This window comes from Carcharhinus amblyrhynchos, chromosome 2, assembly GCF_965287045.1.
Source record: "Carcharhinus amblyrhynchos chromosome 2, sCarAmb.v2.hapA, whole genome shotgun sequence".
In the NCBI taxonomy this organism is placed as follows: Eukaryota; Metazoa; Chordata; class Chondrichthyes; order Carcharhiniformes; family Carcharhinidae; genus Carcharhinus; species Carcharhinus amblyrhynchos.
Genome location: NC_137325.1, coordinates 88,118,072 through 88,130,276, shown reverse-complemented (window position 1 = coordinate 88,130,276; position 12,205 = coordinate 88,118,072). Strand labels below are relative to the sequence as shown.

The window sequence follows — 12,205 nt, the reverse complement described above, 5'->3', positions numbered from 1 at the left end:
AACCATCAACATGTGAGCAAGATATGAGTTTGTGCTGCAATTCTCTGTATGGCAAGTAATTGATCTAAGCTATGCCATCTTAGGGAGCAAAAGAAACATTCAGGAGTTGGCCCCTCCCTCCCAGCTGCTTTTGTATCTGGTGAAGAACAATACTGCAGAGTGTGAATGAGCATGTCTTGGCTGCAGAAGGTGTATGTTGCAGGGGTGAAAAGAAAGAAATAAAAGGATATTCAGAAACCAAAATCAAATCAATGGAGCTTACCAATAAAAATGTTGTGACCTGAACAGACACAAAGCTATATGGATTTCCAGCAACACAAATGATGCATCGAATAGCTGTAAATCCTGTAATCACACAAAGCAGCTGTTGTTAATATCCATAAAACACTCTTTTTAGAGTTTATGTTTTCAAGTGACTTACTCTAATGTAAAATATTCACAGTTGTTTCACTGATATTGGTACATTTTTCATTATTCTCTTGTGCTTTTCCTTAGACGCCTTGCTGACTTTGCTGCTTAACCTTTATCCAAAGCACCAGGTAAATTTTGATTGAGTAGCACAGGTATGAATACAAGGGACGGCAGCTGTCGGAAAAAACTGTAACAGAATATTACAAACTTGCATCATCCATGGAAAATTAAAAAAGTGCCAAATTGTGATGCTTGAAATATACTAGTCACATTTTATTGCTCAGATTTAGTACAAATAATATGATTAATTAAATATAAGTATGATATGCAATACAGCATGTACAAAAAACAGCTTTCTTTCAGTCTCATTTTATATTCAATATAGCAAAAAAATTATTTTTCTTTTTCCAAACAATCTTTTGTCTAGATTTCCTTGCAGTCATTTTTGATGCAAGTTGCTTGATGGTCAACTCTCCAAGTGCCATCTTCGTAGGAGCAATGGCAAGTTGTGCATTCATCAATCTTCACCTCTCGGCCAGCTGGGATAACAGCGACTCCTGCAAAACAATTGGGTCCTAGGAGAGAAACAGCACTTGGTAATTAGTTACTATCTGTGTGTACATGGATCTCCCAATATGTGGCACACATTGAAAGTACATTTTAAAAAAGAACTAAGGTAAAAATTGACACTCAAACATTCAAAATAAGATGTAAAATATTATGACTTTTTTTGAACATATTTGAACATATTTATTTCTGGCGACACCTTTCAACAAAATAAGTACATTAAAAGTAAAGATACTTATAATATACAGATAAGTATATTTTATTATGCCTGATTATTTTACCACTTTTCTTGATGTGAAAGTGATTTTCAGTTACAGGTTGTTCTATTTTAAGGTCAGGAAAAAATGGCTGGCGAAGATCTTCTGATGTTTGCATATGATGTATATGATATACATATGATGAATAATATTGTCACTGGTAATGGGATGGTGTAGGTACTAGAACTGTATTTGTGGGTTAATTGGTTTAATAAAAGCTAAGATAAAAATAATGAAACTATATTTGTTTTCACTGTTTGATGTAGTGTTAATTTGTCACAGCATGTGACATAATGGACGAGAATCAATTATCCAACAACTAGTGCTAACTGCTTGAGCCTGTGATGCCAACACTGTTTCTATTCCAGATATTTGAAAATGCACAAATAAATACAATTTCAAAAAAAATCTGAAATGGACTGCCTCTGAAGTGCCTTTTATTGATTCCCTGCCAACTGACAATAAATATCTGCCCTCACAGTTTACTGGCCAAAAGGAGACAAGATAAAATTCTCCTCAAAGGCTTGAAAAAAGAACACAAAATTCTACAGAATGCATAAAGAGACATGAAGCACTTTATTTTTACAGCCTAGGCAAAATATTTTGTAGCTGCTTTATGTGGGTCTCAACATCATATTCAAAATGGGCAAGTGTGGGAAATAAGCCAAAGGAAGTGCTTTGTTGTATTACTCCTGGCAGTTTCATAGAGCAGAATTAAAAATTCATATATTCCTCAATCTCTGTTTGATGCATATTCTACATCAGCAATGGCCCTTTCTTCTATCATGGGTATATTAGCATTGATGGTTGTGTAGAAGCAGTTCATAGTAACTGCTGTTAATGTGATCTGAAATCAGTATTTCCCTCCCTCAGGCTACAGAGCTACAGGAAGGCTGTCATGGATTCTGAATCCCAAAACAATACACAGGAATATGCTTTGTGATGTTTACCAAATCTGAAGAATCTTTTTAAACCTTTTGAGATTACAATGGAACAATAGTCTAAAAAGAAACAAATTAAAACTGTTTGTGTGAAGGATTCACAATGCGATTTTCTTCCATTCATTTTTAGCCTTGATATGATAAATTCACATAAAATGAGGGAAGAAGTGATTCTAGTTGGTCTGTTTCATGTGAAAATTGTTCCAAGCCTAAATTCAGATTGTAAACTCTGACAGCTGTAAGATTCTGAAATGAACTGAACCTGCTATAATCCTGTGGTGCAAGTCCAGAGAATTGTTTCTAATTTGGCAGTAATTGGCTGTAATTGAGTCACTGGGATGCACAGCCTGGTAATATAACTGTCAAACTGTGGGAATGGAAGGTTGTCCCAAAGGTCAATGTTAAAGTAGGCCTTTGCAATTTTGAGGAATAAACTACTTGACTCTGAAGCAGTTGAGGGTTATTTGTATCACCTGATGTCAATTCCATCATTGTGCAAATTACACAATTCTTTGGGAGACATCATTGCATCATGGATGACGAGTGTTGGGAAACCACATCTTCAAGAACTGTATTTTCTTTTAAAATTTGGAAGGGAATTGCATTATTTTGGGCACTTAGACTTTTTAATAAAATGCCCATAAGTCACCTTGGATTGGGAGAAGGCATACCTTTTCCAACCGATTACATGACCAGCAGAGTACTTGCTTATTTGAACAGCAATTAATTTAATGGCTGAAAAAAGTGTTTTAAAGGCAAAGGCCCTGACTATTTATTGAAAATTACTGGACAAGGATGAGCTCTAGATTATGAACTTGTTTCTTTTAACCACAAGTAGGAATGGACTGAGAGGGGGAAGAGCTGCCCAGCTTGTGCTCTCCTTGCCTTGCCCAAAACAGTGTGGTTAGCTGTATCCAGCTAGGAATCCTCATCTCAGTGGAACTTGTTTGTATTGGAAAACTTGCGAGATTGAAGCAAGAGGGAAATTCCATAGGATTGACCCGACTCTATTCTCCTCAATGTTGTAACTCTATTGGTGAGAACCTTTTGACATCCACTGGGACTAGAACGTAATCTTTACATTGAAACCCTGCAAATTTTATCCCTTCCACATAATCTACTTTAACCTCCAATCAGTGCAGAGGGAAAGATGGTTACACTTTCTGATTACAAAATTTATGTTAACCAATGCTTGCAGCTTGTTTTAATAGTAAGTATTGTATGATTAGAAATCAATCATTCTCTGTTGCAGATTCAATGGGCTGAATGGCATTGTTCTGAGAGTAAAATTCTATGATTCTGGGTCTATTGAAGTCAACTTCATTGAAGTCTCTTTTATTTTGCATCTAACAGCAGTGAAGGTGAATTGGCTATTTAGTGAGAGAATTAAACATTTATACTAATGGTGCGACTTATGGAGTAGTGGAGCTAGATCAATTGAGCACTCCCCCATCTCAACTGTAACACAAGTGAAAAAGAATTTTAAAAATTGTATCAGGATAGCTAATCTTGAATTAACTACACCATATTATAACATACCTAATATATTTTCACACCAAGGAAGACTGTTCTTATTCAAAAACTGAACAAGGTGTGATATGAATACTTACAGTAATCTAAATAAATATTATTTTTCATCTTCAAGATATGTTATTGACATTTGAGTAAATTCTTGAGGCATGAAATATTAGTTTATTAATCCTTATGCATAACTTGCTACTACCTTGACATGTAGTTGGGCAGTAATGCTGTTCCAAATAAATTGTGTAGTGGCTTTGAAACATTTTGTAACCAAGTTTTCAGCATTGTGCTCTCTGCCATCCATCATGTAAACACATTGAACAGAAGTTTCTTATTCATGCTAATGTGCAAAGTATAATTTAGCTATGTTGTGACTGACAGAACTTCTTTGCTGTTTTCACAAAGGAAAGCCCACTAGGGTTTAGTAATGAGGGGCTGGAAAAGAGGTGTGCAATTCATCAAGCATCATCCACAAGGTCACTAACAAGATTCATGTTGATGCGGATTACAGTTTTCTGTTGTTAACATATTTAAAAAGTGTGTAATTAAATCCTTATTCAAAACCACAGGTAGTGCTAGAAAATGCAATTTGCAGAAAATGTAAATGTTACCATAGTTCCTCTATCTGAGAGAGAGAGAGAGTGTGTGCTGACTAGTGGTAATTAACCTGAGGGTCACCACACCCTCAGGTGATTTGATTTGATTTATTATTGTCACATGTATTCACATACAGTGAAAAGTATTGTTTCTTGTACGCTATACAGACAAAGCATACTGTTCATAGAGAAGGAAATGAGACAGTGCAGAATGTAGTGTTACAGTCATAGCTGGGGCGTAGAAAAGATCAGCTTAATGCAAGACTGGCGGCAGCGGGGAAGAAGCTGTTCTTGAGTCAGTTGGTACGTGACCTCAGACTTTTGTATCTTTTTCCTGAAGGAAGAGAGAATGTGTGGGGTCCTTAATTATCCCTGGCTGCTTTGCCGAGGCAGCGGGAAGTGTGGACAGAGTCAATGGATGGAAGGTTGGTTTGCGTGATGGATTGGGTGATATTCATGACCTTTTGTAGTGAAGGGCAAGGTTGAGGAGGCAAGCCTTCATGGATAACCTCAGCTGGTTCAGGAATTGAACCCCTGCTAGTGACATTGTCCTACACCATGAACCAGCTGTCCAACCAACCGAACTAACCGAAATCCTCTGGCAAAAATACAGTGAAGAGCAACATATCAAATTGTCCATTTTGCAAGCAATGAAAAGTTATATATGAACACAGGGCATCCAACCAAATTTAACCAACATCCAGAATATTATATGATTATCTGGGTCAAAAACTTGATGGGCCAAATGGCATACTTCTGATCCTATTCCTTATGGTCTTATCACCTTTGTATTGACTACACAATGAAACATTGAAACAGCTTCTTTGCTGTATTGAAGAAAGTCTGAAAATATCATTTATTTGGCTGAAAACAAAGATAGACCAATATATACACAGCATAAACACTAAATTAATTTACATGGCATCTTTTACAGACAAGAGATTGATGCCATTTCAAAGAAGGGGAGATTAAATCGCAATATGATCAGGTTGGTCAAAAACGTACAGTCTGAATTTTTCTGATGGCAGGGTCTCACTTCCTGCTATCTGAAGAATGGCGGGGAATAAATACCTGTCAACTGTGCGTGCCCACAGCCATTTCTGTGCTCAGGAGGAAGTCAGTGCATCTTAAAAGGCACCCAGTGAATCAGATTGGCCAGCAGCTCTCCAATATCAGCAGTGAAAGCACTGCAGTGGATACAAGAAGAAATGTGGGAAAATGTCAGCACCTAAGTCCAGGTATTGGAGGCCCATTGAAGTGTAGGAGTCTCAGGCTGAGGAGAGTAGGGTAAGTCTGCGGGGGAGCAAACAATTGGGGTTTCAAGGGAAAAGTTGGGAAAGTAGTGTGGGAGGTCTGGTGGATGGTGGCCGCTTTATCCCCAAAACCCTTGATTCCTTTACACTTAAAATCTATCTATTTCAGCTTTAAACACACTTAATGACCCAACTGCTATATCCCTCTGTGGTAAGGAATTCCATAGGTTCACCACCCTGTTAGAGAAGAAATTCTTCCTCCTCTCTGTCTTAAATGAATGACCCCTCACTCTGAGATTATGCCCTCAGGTCTGCAACTCTACCATAAAGGGAACATCCTCTCAGACTCTCCTGTCTTTTGTTAGTTGGCCAATCATCTAGCTATGCTAATACACTACCCTCAACATCGTGGGCTTTTATCTTATTAAGTAGCCTTTTGTTTGCATTACCTTATCAAACATTTTTTTGGAAATCCAAGTATATCACATCTACTGGCTCCCCTTTATCTATCCTGTTAGTTATCACATCAAAGAATTTTAATACATTTGTCAGACATAATTAATCCTTCATGAAACCAGGCTGACACGAGTTGATTATATTATGCATTTCCAAATGCTCTGCTGTCACATCCTTTATATGCTGCATTCAATCGTAACGTTCCTTATCTGACACTAACAGTCAGTCAGCAAATAACTCATCAATGTAATTTATTCCTCTAGCAAATGGTTTCTCCAGCCATTAACATTATCATTTTGTCTAACATCAATGGGAGCGAAGTAGAAAGGGTCAAGAGCTTCAAGTTTTTAGGTGTCCAGATCACCAACAACCTGTCCTGGTTTCCCCAAGCTGACACTATAGTTAAGAAAGCACACCACTGCCTCCACTTTCTCAGAAGGAAATATGGCATGTCAGCTATGACTCTCACTAATTTTTACAGATGCACCATAGAAAGCATTCTTTCTGGTTGTGTCACAGCTTGGTATGGCTTCTGCTCTGTTCAAGACCGCAAGGAACTACAGAAGGTCATGAACGTAGCTCAATCCATCACGCAAACCAGCCTCCACTGACTCTGTCTACAGTTCCCGCTGCCTCGGCAAAGCAGCTAGCATAATTAAGGAACCCATGCACCCTGGACATTCTCTCTTCCACCTTCTTCCTTCCGTCATGTACCAATTAACTCCAGAACAGCTTTTCCCTGCTGCTGCCAGGCTTTTGAATGGACCCACCTTGCATTAAGTTGATCTTTCTCTACACCCTAGCTATGACTGTAACACTACATTCTGTACTCTCTTGTTTCCTTGTCTATGAAAGGTATGTTTTGTCTGTATAGCGTGCAAGAAACAATACTTTTCATTGGATGTTAATACATATGACAATAAATCAAAAGTCTCCAAAGTGGCATATTTTAATCACAAACAAAAAGCATGAAACTTAAACAAAACCAGTTACCTAAGTACGAGTGGAAAACTGAAGTTGAATGAGTAAATAGTCAGTAAAGTATGGTTGTAAATAAACAGGGGAAATAAAAGAAACAATTCAAACATTCAACAAAAAATACATCCCATTGAGAAACAAGAAACAGGAAGAAAGGTTCATCCATGGCTTATTCAGGGAGCTAAGAATAAGGTCGCAAAGAATAGCTGAGGATTGGAGAGTTTTAGAAACTGACAGAGAGCCACCAGAAAGTTTATAAAAAGGGAAAATAATAGATTGTGATAGTAAACTATCTAGGAGTATAAAGACAAATTGTAAGAGCTTGTGCAGGTATATAAAAAGGAAGAGATCAACCAAAGTAGATGCTGGTCCCTTAAATGCAGACATAGGAAAAATTATTATGGGGAATGAAAAATTGACAGAGACAATGAACAAATATTTTATGTCCATCTTCAAATTAGAAGACGTTGCATACCTTGGTGCTAAAAAAATGTGGAAGTTTATATCAGCAGAGAAAAAATACTGGGGAAACCTAAGGGAATTAAATCTGACAATTCTCCAGTACCTATTCGCTTATATCCTAAAAGGCATAGATGCAAAGATAATGGATGTACTGGTAATGATTTTCCAAAATTTCCTATATTCTAGAACAGTCCCAGCAGACTGGAAGTTAGCAAATATGACGCCAGTATTTAAACAAGGAAGGACAGAGAAAAGAGGGAAATAAAGACATCAGTTTTTGGGAAAGAATCAATAAGGAAGTCTTAGCAATGCACTTGGAAAACTGAAATCAAACAAAGTCAATGTGCTTTTATGAAAATGGAGCAAAGAAAAATGGAGGAACCAACTGGATGGCTGATGATTGTCAGTCCCAATAACATAGAATTGCATGAGCTCCTCACTTGTTACTGGTGGTGAGAAGGCAGGGCAAAGGAATTTACGGGGATAGTTGGTGTCAGAGAAAAGAAATCAGAGGTTATCTTTCAGGATAATAATTGGATATCGGCAGCTTTGGCAGAGGAGAGACAGTAGCATTTGGTGATGGATTGTTGAATCAGATGCGCGCCAGTTATGCTCAAGTCTGTTTCCCTTAGATTGCAGGGAGATAAAAACCATAGTTTAGAATAACCATGATGGAGCAGAGTAAGGATGCTATTGAGCATGAGGTATCACAAAAGTTCAAATCTGAATATAAAATCAGAATTGTTCTTAGTTAAGGACCTGAATACTTCAGTTGTGAACAAGAAACTTCAATTTGTTTCACAAGATGAAACAAGTGTGTTCTGTGGCTACTGAAAATCTTGTTCTCCCTGAGGTAATAATTTACTGCTGTAAAATAAAAAACGAGAACGCCTAGAAATGAGTTAGCATTCCACGGGCAGACTGTGGAGCATGTTAGTGAATGATTGAAAATGTCAGTGTTAGCATGTAAAGACGATGATTACAGACTGACACAATGGAACATGAATACTGGTACATACTGCCTTTAGTATACACACCAGAAATTCTTACACAACTCAATTACATTTGAAAATGCCCAACAATTACAGAAAGAATTTGGTAAAATGTTTTTCAAGAAGCTTGTTAGAAAGATTGAGGCATGCAATATATTGAAAAATGGTTGAAAATTAATGGAACAAAGGATTAGGATAAATGGATACTTTCAACTTGAAGAGATATTGAACGGGTGAACTCATGTGGTCACTGCTAAATGCACTTTTGCCTTCCATATATTTTGATAATTTGGACTTGGACATAGGGTCCACACTCTTAAAATTTGTCAATGGCAAAGAAGAAGTGTTTGACAAATGAAGAGGAAAAATGTAAAAGGCACCAGAAAGCCAAAGTTTAGCAATAATAGTCAGGGAGGTGGAATTGAATGTGAACAACTGTGAGATGGTCCCTATTGGCCCCCACCTGAGGTGCACACCATCATAAAAATGCCAGTCTTTCGACAATTTGATTTACTCCATGTGATATCAAGAAATGGTTGAAGGTGCTGGATGCAGCAAAAGCTATGGGCTTGGAAGATATTCTTACTGTAGTACTTAAGAACTAGCTGCACCTTCTTCCAAGCTGTTCCAGTACAGAGTGAGATGGACTACCCTCCATATAGACTGCAATGGGTCAAGCAGATCGCTGACCACTACCTGCAAGAGCAACTAGAAATGGGCGACAAATATTGACCTAGCCAGTGATAACTTCCCAAGAGCGAACCAAAAATCTGAATGGAAGGACAAGATGCAGAATTGGAGTGTACACTGACATGTGTGGATGAACAGGGACACTTGTGGGTTCAAGTGTAAAATTTAATTAATTTGCAACTGCAAGGGGCAGGTTTTCATTTTCGGTTGTGGCATAAATGGGGAGTTCATTATTTGTCTAAATTTTCCAATTCCACCTGCCTGTTCCCAGACCAGAAATTCCCACCTGAGGTCAATGGACCTTTTGCTGGTTCATCGATTCTCCATCCCACCAGCAATGATTCTTGTGATGGGCGGGATCAGAAGATTTAGACAATTATATCAACATTGTTAAAGTCATGAAAAGGATGCAACAGAGAATTACTAGCTTATATTTGGGATGAAAGAACACGGTTATGATGAAAGACTAGAAGCTTAGGGCTATATTCACTGGAACAAAAAAAATTGAGGGAAATCTAATAAAGCGGTTAAAAGTCTTGAAGTGTTTGGAAGAGTGAATAATGAAAGACTTTTTTCAACTGCTTGGTTAATCAGTAACAAGGGACATACATTTGGATTAGTGCAAGAAGCTTTAAGGAGGAAATTAGAAGATTTCTTTTGTATGAAGTGTTATTAAATATGGGATTCATTACCACAAGTGGCTATTAAAAGCAAGGCAATCATGGTATTTAAGATGGAATTTGATAAACACTTGAAAAGGAAAAATATTGAAGAATCCCAAGAAAGAACAATGCTTTCGTATCTCCCACTTATCAATACATAATTTGTCTTGTGATCAGTAGGAATCAACTTAAAACACGAAAGCAGAAATACGGCTGTTGTTCATAAGATATAGGAGCAGAATTAGGCCATTGAGTCCACTCCGCCATTCGATCATGGCTGCTATGTTCCTCATACCAATTTACCTGTCTTTGCTCCATAACCGTTCAACCCATTACCAATTAAAAATGTCTAATTCCTCCTTAAAGTTGTGAAGGTTAGTGTAATGTAATGAAAGGATTTGAGGCTGATTAATTGACCTTTAAGCCATGTGACATTGAGTGTTGCTTACATGACTATAATTATCTTTATACCAGTCAATAGGATGGTTAGTTCTATCTTATAGGAGGATTTTATGAGCACCCACAACATATATTCTGTGATTCTGTTAGAAACAATTTGCAGGGGTAAGGGGAAAAGGTAGGAAAACAGCATTAAGCTGTAATACTCATTTGGAGAACTGGTGCAGAGACAATGGGCCCGATTTTACCAAAAATTTGCATCCGTTTTCAGGTGTGAAATCGCGGTAAATTCGGGTGTTGGGCCTTTAACGCAATCTGCACCCGAATCCGAGCAGGTCAGGGCTCTACCGACACCCGATTTGGGCGCAGACCCAGTCCACGCCCGAATTGGGTGGCCTGATGATTTAAATGCATTAGCATGCATTTAAATCGACTTAATGAACCATGTGCCCAACTCTATCGCCAAATCCCACTTTATCGTCTTTTAGTCCATTCCGGATCTGCACTGTAAGCGACTTGCAAAATAAAAATCCGAACCGATTCCTATTCTGCAGGGGAACCTCCGAAGCCCATCCTCCTTGACCATCCTTCGCAGACTTCCTGCTAACCACCCGGCAGACCCCCCACCCCGCAATCGGACCCCCCTGGGAGGCAGGCCCCCCCGACAGGCACCCCCCTCCCCGGATCAGACCCCCCCGGGAGGCAGGCACCCCCTGCAGGCCTCCCCACCCTGGATCAGACCCCCCTGGGAGGCAGGTCCCCCTTGACAGAGCACACCCCCAACCTACCTTGATCGCTGGTCTCCCTCCACCATCCTTCAGATCTGCAGTCCTTCAAGAGCCTGCAGCACCTTCCTGGCCTTCTGCTGGCTTCCGCTGAAGGAGGGGGTCGGATTCAGATGGATCTCTGGTTGGGGGGGTGTTGGAAGATGGGGGGGAGGATGGACTTGGGATAATCTTGCGAACTGAAAATAATATAGAATCTTCTTTGTGCTGCCTAGTTATCTATGGGAAAGATAATTAAACTACAGTGTCCTAGTGAGCAATTAGTGACCTGTATGTCCTGTAGCCATGAGCCAGGTGCTCAAATGCTCAGAGTCATGTGATGAACGTGGAAGAATTGTGCCTGTGGTGGAACTTGTTTGGAAATAATATTGAAGGAGATTACTAAATCTGGGAAATGAACCATAGTGAAAAGAAGTTTGTGTTAGCAACTCTTCTCTCACATTCCAAGGCAGATGTGCCCCTACTTATGAATGTGATTTGTATGGGCAACATTGGGTGCAGCTAATCTGCCTCTGGAGCAGCCTTGGATCCTTTCTTTCATCTTGTTTTCATCTGAACATTGCACAGAATTAGAGGAATTCCCTTTGGAAGATAACGTCAAAATTATAATCGCAGGAACTAAAAACCCAACAGTCAAAAACTTGGGAAAATATTAGAAAATATATATCCCCCATACATATTTTGAAATATTTTCCCAAGTTTTTGACTGTTGGGTTTTTAGTTCCTGAGATTATAATTTTGACATCATCTTTCAAAGGGAATTCCTCTAATTCTGTGCAATGTTCAGATGAAAACAAGATGAAAGAAAGGATCCGAGGCTGCTCCAGAGGCAGATTAGCTGCACCCAACGTTGCCCATACAAATCACATTCATAAGTAGGGGCACATCTGCCATGGAATGTGAGAGAAAAGTTGCCAATATAGATTTCTTTTCACTATGGTTGATTTCCCCGATTTAATAATCTCCTTGAATCTTATTTCCAATCAAGTTCCACCACAGGGTACAATTCTTCCAAGTTCACTGCATAACTCTCAACATTTGAGCACCTGGCTCATGGCTACAGGGACATCAACAGTCCAGTTACAGATCATAAATGTATTACACAGGTCACTAATTGCTCACTAGGGCACTATAGTTTAATTATCTTTCCCACAGATAACTAGGCAGCACAAAGAAGATGCCACATTATTTTCAGTTTGCAAGAATCTCCGAAGTCCATCCTCACCCCCCTTTGC

The 12,205-nt window shown here is 38.9% G+C and overlaps 1 protein-coding gene across 2 annotated transcripts in view; it reads right to left on the bottom strand.

The window, feature by feature from the left end:
• Window positions 1–411: 411 nt before the first annotated feature.
• The window catches only part of vwc2 (von Willebrand factor C domain containing 2), a 152,807-nt gene continuing 141,013 nt past the window's right edge, over window positions 412–12,205 (bottom strand). For both annotated transcript variants that reach the window (XM_080216854.1, XM_080216862.1), the window contains exon 4: window positions 412–986. In XM_080216854.1, the coding sequence (XP_080072980.1) occupies window positions 835–986 (152 nt within the window). In that variant the 3' untranslated portion in view covers window positions 412–834. The remainder of the gene's footprint in view (window positions 987–12,205) is intronic.